Genomic DNA, 15,222 nt, shown 5'->3' with positions numbered 1-15,222 from the left:
GGGTCTTTTCTCTAAAAGGAGAGAAAGCTGAGGAACGATGTGATAGAGGCCTTTAAAATTATGTAAGTGCTCGATAAGGTAGATGTCAAACAGATGTTTCCACTGTGGGAAATCCAAAACTAGGGACCGGAACTATACAACAGTCACTAATAAATCCAATGAGGAGTTCCGGAAAAACTTCTTTACCCAGAGAGTGGTGAGAATATGAAATTTGTTCCCTTAGGGGAAGCTTGACAAATATATGATTGAGAAAGGAGCAGAATGGTGTGCAGATAAGATTACGTGAGGAGGAGTGGGAGGAGGCTAATGTGGAGCATAAACACCAGCATGGAGCAGCTGGGCAGAACGGCCTGTTTCCATGCTGTAAATCCTATCTGCCTAGAGTAGGCTAAAGAAATCAGGCGAGGTTGTGATTGTGCTGGGCAGGGTGGAAAAGAGTGTCTGCCAGCAGGGGACAGCATCTTTCGGGAAAGGCCATTGGGAGAGCGGGGCAAACATTAAAAATTAAACGTGTATCTTTAATCGTTACCAAACACCTGTCCAAACAGCAGAGGAAACATCAGCAACACAGACTAATACATTTTAATGTAATGTGCAATTTCTAATACAAGACGGAAGTGATTTGGTTTAAGGAACTGCTAGGGGGTCTGGTTAATATGGACTGGACTGGGGTCCGCAGTGTGGGAGCACACCCTGTATCAAAGGGCAGAGATCCCTGATACTGCCTCACATTGACGGCAGGCTAAAAGAGAAGCAGCTGCCTGCTTGTGAATAGGGAGCCTCACCCACATCCTATCACCAGCCATTCATGAGGATAATGCTTGCAGCTCACCAGCACCTTATCACGTCAAGAATTTGTGAAAGCAGTTCAGCTGATGAATTAGTTTGAAGCGTCGAGACTAACTCACGGTCACAGTGAAAAGAAGGAAATGGTCACAAGTCATTGGCGCTATCCCAGAATCCACCGGGGAAGTGAAAGGCCTGTATTTAAACCACTGCCCAGGCAGTTTGATGGAGAAGTATCTGAACTCCACTCAGCACCAGCCAGGGCAGCACATTAGAACTCAGCACTCACTAACTATGGGGGAACTGTAGGTACAGACCCCTATCCCGTCACCTTGTGTGGACTGTAGCATTTAACAAACGTCAGTGGGAAAGACAACTGCAGGGAACTTCTACACAAGTACCTGTTCTCAGGCTGACTCTGTCTGGCAATTTAAAAGGTATAAATCATTGTAATAAGTTATCAGTGAGGCACCAATACCTTTACAGATATCTCCTTTGTAATAATTAGGATGAATAGACAAGAAAGGAACCTGCATTGACATAAAAACTTTCACATCCTGAGGATGTCGCCGAGCTCTCCACAGCTTTTGAACTGTAGCCATTGTTAATGTAGGAAATGATGGCAGTCAATTTGTGCACAGCAAGATCCCACTAACAGCAGAGTCAGTTTTACTAATTTTGGTTGAGGGATAAATGTTGGCCCAGACTCTGGGGAGAATTCCCCTGCTCTTCATTGCAGTAGGGCAGTGGGATCTTTTACATCCACCAAAGGTCTCATCCGTAGGACGGCAACGGCACCTCCGACAGTGTCGCACTCCCTCAGCACTGCACGGGAGTCTCAGCCTTGATCATAGGCTCGAGTCTTTGGAGTGGGGCTTGAGATCTTAACCTGCTCCTGAACCAAAACTTTGAACACAATCCAATGGACAGAATCATGGGGGAAGCCAACGGAACGCACTCGAATGCTTTAACGGAAGACCCTACTCTTCATGTTCTGTTTAACATAGTCGTACTGGAGTGACAGTATCACACGTTTTTGCAAGTGCTGAACAGATCTTGAGATAGAGAGAGAGAGATAGTGACCTAGACCCTGACCTGATTGGTCCATTTAATGTGAGGAGCCTAATCTATTGATATTGACCATGAGACAACCTCGATGGGCTGAATGGCCAATTCCGTTTCCTATGAGACCTGGCACTGAAACTATCCCAGCCACAGGTCTGGCCTGTATGCTGCGGTTAGACAAATGTAACTGTCCCCAGCACAAGGAACAGGCTTGGTGGCAGCAATTACAAGAGGCTCCTCACCCAAGGCCCATGAGTCTTTAATATCTATTCCCCCTCCCCCCCAATCCCCTCCCCCACCCCCAACCCCCAGCAGATTATCTCCCCTGAAGACTGTGACTACTATTTGGCTATATTTACAGGACATGTCCCGTTATCTCTGCCGGAATCTTCACTGCTCACTAGAATTGGAGAAAAATGAGTTCAAACGAGGTGATTCATCAGCCCATTGGCTCTTCTCAGTCAGTCGACCAGTTGAAGGCCCGAGTCTGAGGACTGAAATTCCAGACCCCAGGTAAGCAGATGTTGGGTTGGTGATTCTCTATGCGACGGTCTCCTGAACTCTCTCTGATTCCTCTGCTCTTCTCAGACATGCATCTTCCTCCCTCTAAGTCTGCTTGACCAAGCCGAGGTAGAACTGGGACTTCAGGAAACGAGGGAAGGAGTCTTTCTCCATGAGGCCGTAGATCCTTTTCTGGGCCGGCTCGAAGCAGGAGCGGCTCGGCTTGGTCACGTTGTTGTGGACACTCTCTCTGCTATGCGAGTCGAGATTGATCTGAGAAGTGTTAAAGGAAACAGTCAGTGTCCTGCCCACCAGCTCCTCCCCCTGTACAGCCCTCCCATCGAAACTGCTGACTCCTTGCTGAGGGGACAGTAGCCTAGTGGCAACGTTACTGACCTAGTAATCTAGAGGCCTGGATTAATACCCCAGCGACATGGGTTCAAATCCCACCATGGCAGCTGAAGGAATTTAAATTCAATTAATTAACAAATCTGGAATACAATACCAGTCTTATTAATAATGATCATGAAACTAACTTTGTTGTAAAAACTCCTCTGGTTCACTAATGTCTTTCAGAGAAGGAAATCTGCTGTCCTTACCCGGTCTGGCCTACTTGTCACTCCAGACCCACAGCAATGTGATTGACTCTAACTACTCTCCGAAATGACCTAGAAAGCCACTCAGTTGTAAAAAGCCACTACAGAAAAGGCTAACAATAAAACCAGTCGCATCGACCTAAGCACCAGACACGACAAAGGCACACCCTGCAAAGCCTTCCTCACTAACATGTTGGGATGTGTGCCAAAATTGGGAGAGCTGTCCCACAGGCAAGTCAAGCAACAGCCTGACCTAGTCACACTCACTGAATCATACTTTGCAGCTCATGTCCTAGACTCCTCCGTCACCATCCCTGGCTATGTCCAGACCCACCAGAGGTGGCGGCACAGTGGTATACAATCAGGAGGGAGTTGCCCTGAGAGTCCTCAACATTGACTCCAGGCCCCATGAAGTCTCATGGCATCAAGTCAAAAATGAGCAAGGAAACCTCCTACTGATTATCACCTCCCACCCTCCCTCAGCTATAGAATCAGTACTTCTCCATGTTGAACACCACTTAGAAGAAGCATTGAGGGTAGCAAGGGCAAAAAAAATGTAACACCACTACTGACTGAGCTGGCTGTGTCTTGAAAGACATATCTTCCAGACAGAGCGAGTGGCAGGTGGTAAGAGAACCAATAAGAGAGAAAAGTCTACTTGACCTTCTCCTCACCACTCGACCTGTCGCAGATGCATTAGTCCATGACAGGATAGGCAGGAGCGACCACCGCACAGTCCTTGTGGAGACCAAGTCCCATCTTCACATTGAGGTTACCCTCCATCGCTCTACCAGCGTGCTAAATGAGCTAGACAGATAGTGCAGCTCAAAACTAGGCATCCATGAGGTGCTGTGGGCCATCAGCAGCAGCAGAATTGTATTCAACCACAATCCGTGGCCTCATGGCCCAGAATATTCCCCCACTCTACCATTACCATCAAGCTGGGGGACCAACCCTGGTTTAATAAAGAGTGCGGGAGGGCATGCCAGGAGCAGCACCAGGCATACCTCAAAATGAGGTGCCAGACTGGTGAAGCTACAACACAGCACCACATGCATGCTAAAAAGTGGAAGCATCATGTGATAGACAGAGCTATGTGAACCCACAACTAACCGATCAGATTAAGCTCTGCAGTCCTGCCACATCTTGTTGTGAAAGGTGGTGGACAATTAGGCAACTAACCGGAAGAGGAGGGCTCCACAAATATCCCCATCCTCAATGATGGGGGAGCCCAGCACATCAGTGCAAAAGTTAAGGCTGAAGCATTTGCATCCATCTTCAGCCAGAAGTATCAAGTTGATGAACCATCTCGGACTCCTGACGGCCCCCACAATCATAGATGCCAGTTTTCAGCCAATTCGATTCACTCCACGTGATATCAAGAAATGACTGAAGGCACTGGATACTGCAAAGGCTATGGGCCCTGACAACATTCCGGCAATAGTACTGAAGACTTCTGTTCCAGAACAAGCCGTGCCCCTAGCCAAGCTGTTCCAGTATAGCCACAAAACTGGCATCTACCCTGCAATGTGGAAAATTGCCCAGGTATGTCCTGTCAACAAAAAGCAGGACAAATCCAACCCGGCCAATTACCTCCCCATCAGCCTACTCTCTATCATCAGGAAAATGATGGAAGGTGTCATCGACAGTGCTATCAAACGGCACTTACTCAGCAACTACCTGTTCACTGATGCTCAGTTTGGTTTCTGCCAGGTCACTTGTTTCCAACATCATTACAGCCTTGGTCCAAACATGGACAAAAGAGCTGAATTCCAAAGGTGAGGTGAGAATGACTGCCCTTCACATCAAGACAGCATTTGACCAAATGTGGCATCAAGGAGCCCTAGCAAATCAGGGGGAAAACTCTCCACCGGTTTGAGATCATACCTAGCTCAAAGGAAGATGGTTGTGGTTGTTGGAGGTCAATCATCTGAACTCCAGGACATCACTGCAGGAGTTCCTCAGGGTAGTGTCCTAGGCCCAACCATCTTCAGCTGCTTCATCAAGTACCTTCCCTGCTGACAATGGCACAGAGTTCAGTACTATTTGCAATTCCTCAGACACTTAAGCAGTCTATGTCCGCATGCAGCAAGACCTGGACAACATTCAGGCTTGGGCTGATAAGTGACAAGTAATATTCACACCACACAAGTGCCAGGCAATGATCATCTCAAACAAGAGAGAATCTACCATCTCCCCTTGACATTCAATGGCATTACCATCGCTACCACCAAGAGCAGGTCAGAGGCTGGGAATTCTGCAGTGAGTAACTCACCTCCTGACTCCCCAAGCCTGCCCACCATCTACAAGGCACAAAGTCAGGAGTGTGACGAGTAAAGCTCCAACAACACTCGACACCAACCAGAACAAAGCAGCCCGCTTGATCGGCACTCCATCCACCTCCTTAAACATTCACTCCCACCATCAACAACACACAGTGGCAGCAGTGTGTACCATCTACAAGATGCACTGCAGCAATGCACCAAGGCTCCTTAGACAGCACCTTCCAAATCCGCGACCTCTACCAACTAGAAGGACAAGGGCAACAAATCCATGGGAACACCACCACCTGCCAGTTCCCCTCCAAGTCACACACCATCCTGACTTGGAACTATATCGCCGTTCCTTCACTGTCGCTGGGTCAAAATCCTGGAACTCCCTTCCTAACAGCACTGTGGGTGTACCTACCCCATATGAACTGCAGCAGTTCAAGAAGGCAGCTCACCACCACCTTCTCAGGGGCAATTGGATGAGCAACAAATGCTGGCCTTGCCAGCGATGCCCACATCCCAAGAACAAACAAAAAAAGACAGTTCGTCTCTCCACCATTTCATCTGACCATATTATCCGACCCGGTCCAACTCCTACAGCCCCCTCTGACCTTGACAGTGCCCTCTGACCCCCTCAGCACACTCAACTCCCAAAATCCATCAACGCTGTTAGGGCCCACTGACCCTCCCACCCGCTCAGTCCCATCCAACCCTCTCATATCCTTCCAAATCACCCCACCCCCTCCCCGCCCCGATCCCCTGATCCCTTCTGACCCCTGACCCTGATCCAGAGATGCTCGGCTCTGGGAAGAGCAAGGAAAAGAAAACTGGGGAAAGGGGGCGGAAGCGAGAGAGGAAAACCTGCCTCCTTTGGTGCCTGGACCTTGACGAATTCGTTGTAAATCTTCTGGGCATTGAGCGTGAGCTTGGAGCCGGTCTTCGTGTTCTTATATTCCTCGCAGGCGAGCCAGAAGTCGATGTTCTCCTCGCTGAACGCGGAGCGAAGAAAGGCGCGGAACGCAGCCACACCACCTGAAAGCGGACAGAGAGAATTGGTCTTTGCTTCTACATGAAGGATTCTTTCAGAACCGTAGACCTGCTCCTTGACCATTGATAAAAACACAGTGCACATGCATGCATTGCAATATTACCGTAGTACACACCTACTGTCTGGCTACAGTCCCTCATTACAAACTATACCCCTCCCCACCCCAGGCACAGCAAACTCGCACTTGTGCTGTGTGGCTTTTTAATTTTGGTCCTTTCAATCTCCTCCCATCATCTCAGTCACAGGAGGTCATGTGATTACACATCCAGAAATATGTCCAATCAGAGTTGGTGACAGTAAATGGTCCAGTTAACCCAGTAATCACAGAGGGGTGGGTGGGCTGAGGTGAGCTGGTGGAATGTGACTGAGGCACATTCTCTCCCGCATCTGACCCGAGTTCTCAATCGTCATGACTAGACCCAGATTGTTGGCGGGCTATTCTACTGCAGGAACTTTCAAAGCTGAGTCTCGTCCTGTTGTTGGCTGAAGTCCACTCACAATAGATACTGACTGCTGGTCAGGACTGGAAATACCTTCCTCTTCTGAGATCAGCGAATTCAATACAAACCAGAGGCCTCCAGGTGACAATGGTTCAGTACAAAAGCCTGGGGTGGGGGTGTGGGGGGGCAACACAGGAACAGTCCATTCAGTAAGGAGGAAGACTTGCATTTATATAGCCCCTTGCATACCAGGATGTCCCAAAGTGCTTTACAGCCAATGAAGTACTTTTGGAAGTGGTCGAGAGAGAGAGAGTGCTGTAGACAAACTGAAGCCGAGACGTGATTGTAAGCGCAGGAAGCAGAGAGGGGAGGGGGTTTCCGAGCTTTCCCTTACAGCGTCACCATCTACAGCGCTGACCTTTGACCCCTGCCTGTTAACTCAGAGGAGGACTGTGTTTGGGACGACATTTCCCCTCCTCCGATTACTGTGTCAGTATTTCTGAGGACACTCAGTTACAGGAACAGAATCATTATTTCTTTGGGGGCGGGAGAGGTCATCGGGGTGGTGATATCACTTGCTCGCTGCTGCATCGTTCAACTCTACAGGCCAATGGCAGTCCCGTCATTTCACCAATCACAGCGGGCTGAGGGGCAAATTATTATTTGTAATAAATAATCAACCTTCTTCCTCCGACACACATTGCCACAGCCACCCCACTTGGGCTGAGGCTAATTGCACCAGGCCCAGCCGACAGCACAGGCCAAAGATGAGGCCTGGGGCTTTCTGCTCCGAATGGCTCAGTATCACATTGGGTGTTAAGGTGGGTAAACCAGGAACAGTTTGGGTTCTGCAACAGCTCAGCACCATTTTCCTTCATGTTGCTGTAGAGCACAAGGGATGGGCCAAGACTTTCACTGCGCTGTGAGGCTTCAGGTGTTTATTAGCAAAGGAAGAAAGGTTATATTGAGGAAAAAGATGCCCCCTTTAAACTCGATTGCTACTGGGTCACCCTGTCTTTATGGTTTGTATATTGAAGGTGGTTTAGCTCAGTTGGTAAAACTCTCGCCTCTAAGTCAGAGGCTGTGGGTTGAACCCAATCCAAGGCTTGAGCAGGTAAACTAGGCCGACATTCCAGCTATGTTGCTGGAGTCGGGTCCTTCAGTGTTCACGTGGATGTTAAGGATCCCACGGCCAATGTCCACTTCTAAACCCACGCCAGCAAAAAGCAGACTGACGGGTTAGTTATCTCATTGCCCCTTTGGATCCTGCTCCAGGTGAAATGGCTGCTGGTGTCTGCCCTATGGAACAACAGTCACTGTGCTCCAGTATAATTCATTGTGTGTGAGGATGTTTCTGGGACACGTTATCAGTCCCTATAGAAAAACGAGCCTCTTGTCCTTTCACACTTACGTTTGTGGTTCAGCAGTTTGTCCAGCGATTCTCCCCATTTAAGAGCTTCGTCTGAGTGGGTTCTACAGCAAAAATCAAACGAGATTATTTTATCCAAATTACCAACAACCACAAGAACAATATTGTGCCATTAATGGAACAAGGCACTTCACAGAGGCATAAACAGACAATAATTGGCACTGAGCCAAAGGAGGAGACATTAAGACAGGTCAGCAAAAGCTTGTAGATACTGCTGGTGTTTGTGGGTGTGGTTTACAGTTTGGGGGTGTGGTTTACAGTTTGTGAGTGTGGTTACAGTTTGGGGGTGTGGTTACAGATTGTGGGTGTTGTTTACAATTTGTGGGTGTGGTTACAGTTTGTGGGTGTGGTTACAGTTTGTGGGTGTGGTTACAGTGTGGGGTGTGGTTTACAGTTTGGGGTGTGGTTTACGATTTGTGGGTGTGGTTACAGTTTGTGGGTGTGGTTACAGTTTGTGGGTGTGGTTTACAGTTTGTGGGTGTGGTTACAGTTTGTGAGTGTGGTTTACAGTTTGCGGGTGCGGGTACAGTTTGTGGGTGTTGTTACAGATTGTGGGTGTGGTTTACAATTTGTGGGTATGGTTTACAGTTTGTGGGTGTGGTTACAGTTTGTGGGTGTGGTTTACAGTTTGTGGGTGTGGTTAACAGTGTGTGGGTGTGGTTAACAGTGTGTGGGTGTGGTTACAGTTTGTGGGTGTGGTTCACAGTATGTGGGTGGAGTTACAGTTTGTGGGTGGGGTTACAGTTTGGGGGTGTGGTTGCAGTTTGTGGGTGGGCTACAGTTTAGGGGTGTGGTTTACAGTTTGGGGTGTGGTTTACAGTTTGGGGGTGTGGTTACAGTTGGCTGGGAGTTGACCGAATTGATGTAGTGCCTGGTATATCAAGGCCTGTCAGTCTATTGGGAGACAAACTGAACCGACTGCATGATCTGGCTCCATTATTCTCCCTGTATTCCAGTCACACGATCCCACTTGCCCCTCTCCCGTTACTGGACTCACCCCCGGCTCCTGGCCTTCCTCTCAATCCTGCTTGTGGTTACCATGGATTCGGATTTCAGCAGCAGGAAGCCCAGTCGAGTGCCGACCTCTTTAGCTCTGGAAAATGAAGAGAATGAATGTTGATCTGAGGCAGGGACACTTTCAGCTCCTGCTGTCTGTCTACACATAACAGTGACCTCATTTTACCATCACAATTACTGGAGATTCTTTACCCCGGGAGGGACCAGGATCAATTCTGGTTCGATCTGCTTTCAGGGGTGTTAGCCAATCTCAGCTGGGATGGAATTGAGTGGGAAGCTCTGTAAATGGTCAGAGGAGTTGGGAAATAAAAAGACTTGCATTTATATATCACCTTTCACAACCTCAGGACCACCCAAAGTGCTTTACAGCCAACAAAGTACTTTTGAAGTTTAGTCACTGTTGTAAAGTTGGAAAGATGGCAGTGAATTTGTGTACAGCAAGCTCCCACATACAACCGTGAAATAAAGACAAGATAGACTGTTTTATGATGACTTAGATTAATGGATAAATATAAGCCAGAACACCATGGAAAACCCCCTTGCTTTTCTTCAACATAGTGCCATGGGATCTTTTACATCCACCTGAGAGGGCAGATGGGGCCTCAGCTAAACGTCTCATCTAAAAGACGGCACCTCTGACAGTGCAGCACTTCCTCACTACTGCACTGGAATGTCAGTCAGGATTATGGGCTCAAGCTTCTGGGGAGAGAGAGAGGGTGAGGTGGAGAATGAAATGTAGAAAGAGATGAAGTGAGAGAGGAAAGAAAGTGGGAGAAAGAAAGACAGGTGGATAAAAAAACAAGATAACCAGAGAGACAAAGAGAGACAGAGAGCAAGTATTTGCCAAAGATTTTTTAAAATAAGAACCACATGTGGAATGACAGATAATTTGAATATTAAGCCGCTATTTTATTCCTTCTTCCTTTTAGATTGAACCCTTCATTCCCCATGGAAGAGGGAGATCAGACTGTTTTCCCTTTGATCCAGTTTGTGTCCCGTTCACCCTAACCCCTCTCTTCCCTCAGGGATGTGCCAGATCACTATTTATCATCACTGACAGCCATGGAATCAAACCGCACACTCACACACACTGACACACACACTGACACACACACACACTCACTCTCGCAGACACTCACACATGCACGCACACACACTCTCATACATTCACTCTCACACACAAACACACTCTCCAATGCACACACAGACTTGCACGCACTCATAAACGCACACAAACCCTCATACACACTCACAAACGCACACACCTTGCTCATACACTCTCACATGCTCACACACAGTCAGCACCCTGAGCACCAGCTAACAATGTATTCCACAGCCTCACTAGACTGTAGAAAAAGACGAGTCTCCCAACATCCAGTCTATGCTAACCCATGTCATTTAAACTTGTATCCTAGTGACGAGGCAGGGATTCATAGACCAGCTGGCCTTTCTCTGCTGGTTAATTTCAGATGTTGCTATGTAATATCCTAACACTGGCAATGTGTCAGGGACCAGTGAAGTGTAGCACTCACTGAGAATGGAACCCCCCCACCCCGAGTATAGACAAGGGTCACTCTGCTCTTGTTGCTCCAGCTCTCCAACAGTTATCTGGGTTGATTAACATCATGATACAGAGGGAAAGTACAGAATGACTCTTCTAGGTTTTGTACATTGGGCATTCACTGTCTAGGCCAAGGAAACAACAGGGACCACAAACGGCCTCAGGGTCTCTAAGGCAGAAGGTCGAGGATTCAAATCCCACTCCAGAGACTTGAGATTTAAGGTGATTGGCAAAAGAAGCAAAGGCGACATGAGGGGAAACCTTTTCACGCAGCGAGTCATTAGGATCAGGAATGCACTGCCTGAGAGTGTAGCGGAGGCAGGTTCGATTGAGGCTTTCAAAAGAGAATGAAATAATTATCCTCAGATAAAAAATATGCAGGGCTATGGCAGATAAGGCAGAGGAGTGGGACTAGATGAATTGCTCTTGCACTGAGCCAGAATGGATATGATGGGCCAAATAGCCTCCTTCTGTGCTGTCGCCCTTCTATGTTATGATACTATGACTTGAGCCCATAATCCAGGCAGACACTCCCAGTGCAGTACTAAAGGAATGCTGACTTGTCCGAGGTGCCATCTTTCACATAAGACGTGAAAACAAGGACCTGTCTGCTCTCTCAGGTGGATGGCACTATTTGGAAGGAGAGCTGGTGAGTTCTCCCCGGTGTCCTGGGCTATATTTATCCCTCAACCAACATCACAAAAGCCGATTATCTTGTCATTATCACATTACTGTTTCTGGGATCTTGCTGTGCACAAATTGGCTGCCATTTTTCTGACATCACAGCAGTGAATACACTTCAAACGTCCTCATTGGCTGTCAAGCATTTGGCAATTATCTGAGGATGTGAAAGGCGCTATAGAAATGCAAGTCTTTCTTTCTTTCCTTCCCCTGGATTAAGATGGGAATAATTCAGTGAGAGTTCCCAGTCTCGATCACTCTCCTGCTCCACCCTTGGAACGCCTTCCAGTTATCTACCCGAACTTGTACCCTTTACTGTGTCCTTCCCTCACTCGCCTGCACCATCTCCAGCCATTACACCCTTTCACTCTGCAGCTCTTTCCCGAAACCCATCTCGCTCGCTACGTCTCTCCCCACCTTCAGAAACCTCCTCCAAACCGACCTGTTTAACCTCATCTTCGGGCCAACTCTCCACATCCTGTTCAGTATCAGTTCCCTCTCTCTCACCCTTTGTAAATCAGCTCAGGATGTTTCGCTATACATGCAAGCTGTTCTTGGTGAAAAATGTGCGTGTGTGTGTGTGTATATGTGTGTAATCCGTGTGTGCGTGTGTGTGTGTAATCCGTGTGTGTGTGTGTGCATGGACAGGATCAAGCTCAGCTGTGATGCCCTCCACAGTTGTATAGCACGGTAACAATCCAGTCTGACCTCCAGCTACAAATGCTTTTAGTGCCTGAAGCACATTTAACTCTTACAGCCCAACTCAAAGCTGCCGAGTGCTGCAATCAGCAGGAGCTGTAATGGGAGCAGGAACTCGAACAACTCCAGCACATCCTGTAACATTACAGTGACGGGAACACTCCAAATCACATCAAAAACTGCAACAACTCGCAGCTATCACATCGAATGTACAGCACAGAGACAGGCCATTCGGCCCAGCTGGTCGATGCTGGCGTTACTGCTCTACACGAGCCTCCGTCCACTCTGTTTTATTCATCTCACCCAATCAGCATAACCTTTTATTCCTTTCTCCCTCATGTACTTATCTAGCTCCTTCCTAGATGCATCTATGTTGTTCGCCTCAACCACCACACGGAGAAACTTGACATTCCCTGTGCGCACAGCAAGATCCCACACACAGCAATAAGGTGTTTATCGATGTTGCTCGAGGGCAAAATATAGGCCAGGACACCGGGAGAACTGACCCCGTACACTGACATGGAAAATATTCCATAGAAGGGCAGAATCGGAAAAAAAACAGGCAAAAAGATAAAGAAGGAGACAGTAGGACAGGCGACTGGAGGCTTGGTCACAGAGGAGGGTTTGAAGGAAGAGAGAGAGAGAGAGATGGAGAGGCAGAGAGCTTTAGGGAGGGAATTCCAGAGCTTAGGGCCTAGGCAGCTGAAGGCCCGGCCGCCAATGGTGAGATGCAGGGAGGGGCCATGCTCAAGAGGCCAATCAGAGAAACTGAGATTTCTGGGAGGGGTGTAGGGCTGGACGAGGTTACAGGAAGAGGAAGGGGTGAGGCCTTCGACCTGTATGGGAAATTATCACCTGTCCTGAGTCCATAGAAACACTGGGAAGTGGTTTATCAATAATAAGTAAGGCTTGTGTTGAGATTGTGCCTCTTACACGGCTTCTTATGGTGAATTATTTTTGATGTGGATTGAGTGTTGTTTTGCAGGAGACAGAGTGAACTATCTACCCCAGTCCAGCCTCACACACAGCAGTGAGTGCGATCAATGCCCAGTTACAGTGTTTTAGTGGATTGGATTTGTGGAGGGATGGAAAATGTCCAGGACACCAGAGACCTCCCTCACTGGGAATCTCCTCAGAGTCTCTCCCGCTCCATCGCTGCAGCTTTGGGAAAGGTCAGTGGGAAACCTGTTTATGTGAAAACAAGGATCATCCAAATCCCACAAAATTAAGGCATAGGAGCAGGTGAGGCTGCAAGCAAATTCCGGGAGCCTGTTTGCTCCCATATTGTGCGACAGAATCTTTAAAATCAATCAGATCCTCACAACACACGGATAGGAGCTCAGCGTAATGTCTCAACCAATGACAGCACCTCCGACAGTGCAGCACTCCCTCAGTACTGTTCCTCTGACAGTGCAGCATTCTCTCCATTACTGCATCTCCAGCAGTTCACCACTCCCTCAGTACTGCCTTTCTGACAGTGCAGCATTCTGTCAGTACTGCCTTTCCGACAGTGCAGCACAATCTCTGTGTTCCACTGGTGCCAGTCTAAATTTTGAACTAGAAGTGGTGAGAGAGAGAGGGGAGTGAAACAGTGAGAGAGGAGAGGGAGGCTGAGAATGATAGAGTGAGTGAGAGGGGGCGGGTGAAAATGAGAGGGAGAGAGTGTGAGGGAGTAAGGGAGCAAGGGAAGAGATAAGAGAGAGGAAGAATGAAAGGGGAAGAGAGAGGGTGAAGATTCGATTTCAGTTGATTGTCAATCAGATGATGAAGAGACTCTGGTATCCCAGCCCGAGATGCTGGAAGAACCTTTCCGGATTTGGGGACAGGATTGAAAGCAATCCCTGTAGCAATATGAGGCCACACGCATTCTGTGAAATTTTATGACCAACAAACAGTACGGAATGTCTGAATGCAATGCCTTTTGTGCATTTTGTACCTAGCAGCTGTACTTTATAAACATCTGCCGTAATATGAGATGAACATCATTGATAGAAGCCGACAGCAATGAGTTCAGATGCTGGTGGGTGGAATCCATTCACTCCTAATGCAGCTTCCTCTGTACCTCCACAGACTCTGGGTACCGGGTATCAATAACAAAGATTTATTGCTCGTGTTTAGAATTCCTCCACTTTTTGGATATAAAACACATTATGAAACCTCCTGCAGTCCTGGGCCCTTTTGGATTGTGTTCCAGTGTATTTTTTGTCATGGAGTTTGCCTTGTCTGACAAACTTCAGAATCCCTGACCAAAGTTTCGCCTGCTGCGCCCAACCCCTTGCTGTATTCTCAAGCCCAACGTGTGCTCTCTGCCTCTTCAGTACTCCCCTGCTGTGTAACACCTCTCATCTCTCCTTCGCCACTTGTAATTCTCTTCCTAACTCTCTTCATCTTCCCATCTCTCTCCTGACCTTCAGACTGACCTTTCTCAGCATTGCTTGGGCTGTCTCCTTCCCGAGAAATTTTAATTCAATCAATAATAAATCTAGCCTAATGATGACCATGAAACTCTAGTCGATTGTTGTAAAATCCCATCCTTTAGGAAAGGAAATCTGCCATCCTTACCTGGTCTGGCCTACATGTGACACCAGACCCACAGCAATGTGGTTGACTCTTAAAAATGCCCTTTGAAATGGCCTCGCAAGCCACTTATTCAAGGGCAATCAGGGATGGGCAATAAATGCTGACCTAGCCAGCGACGCCCACATCCCGCAAACAAATAAAAAAAGATGCTTTTCACTACAAAACAGATACAATATCGCGATATGTTATCGATGCTGTGCCAATCATACACTCCTAGACTCTTCTGGGATGTGGGTTTTTAAGGTTATGGTTAATTCTCCTGCTAGTCCACCCCTTTCTCCTGTATGTATAATATCATTGAATCATACGAACACAGGAGGAGGCCATTCAGCCCATCATACCCGGGCTAGTTCTTTGAAAGAGCTATCCAATAAGTCCCACTCCCCCACTCCTTCCCCCTAGCCCTGCAAATTTTTCCTTTTCAAGTATTTATCCAATTACCTTTTGAATGTTAGTTTTGACTCGGTACCAGTAAATGCCTCATTATACTTCAGGGTTTTATATTGACTAATCGTCAGCTTTGGAGCAGCTATTTCCCTGAGAGGAGTG

At 47.8% G+C, this 15,222-nt stretch overlaps 1 protein-coding gene across 1 annotated transcript; it reads right to left on the bottom strand.

Moving 5' to 3' along the window:
- Positions 1-2,176: 2,176 nt before the first annotated feature.
- On the bottom strand, positions 2,177-14,128 carry LOC137355648 (regulator of G-protein signaling 8-like). Its single transcript, XM_068021022.1, has 6 exons — positions 14,043-14,128; positions 9,133-9,228; positions 9,051-9,053; positions 8,118-8,179; positions 6,084-6,250; positions 2,177-2,625 (listed from the first exon to the last, which is right to left on the bottom strand). Exons 1-6 carry the CDS (start codon positions 14,126-14,128, stop codon positions 2,458-2,460), a joined length of 582 nt encoding a protein of 193 aa, XP_067877123.1. The 3' UTR covers positions 2,177-2,457.
- Between the last annotated feature and the right edge of the window lie 1,094 nt (positions 14,129-15,222).

This window comes from Heterodontus francisci, chromosome 43 (genome assembly GCF_036365525.1).
Source record: "Heterodontus francisci isolate sHetFra1 chromosome 43, sHetFra1.hap1, whole genome shotgun sequence".
NCBI lineage: Eukaryota > Metazoa > Chordata > Chondrichthyes > Heterodontiformes > Heterodontidae > Heterodontus > Heterodontus francisci.
This window is presented reverse-complemented; position numbering and strand designations above follow the sequence as displayed.

Bases quoted from the DNA above. Each gene is read 5' to 3' on its own strand.
- LOC137355648 (XM_068021022.1), bottom strand. From the start codon at position 14,128: ATGGATTCCACCCACCAGCATCTGAACTCATTGCTGTCGGCTTCTATC. The intron at 6,251-8,117 runs GTAAGTGTGAAA...GTCCGCTTTCAG, and splicing joins CAAACTGCTGAACCACAAAC to GTGGTGTGGCTGCGTTCCGC. The intron at 2,626-6,083 runs GCAGGTTTTCCT...AACACTTCTCAG, and splicing joins AGGTCCAGGCACCAAAGGAG to ATCAATCTCGACTCGCATAG.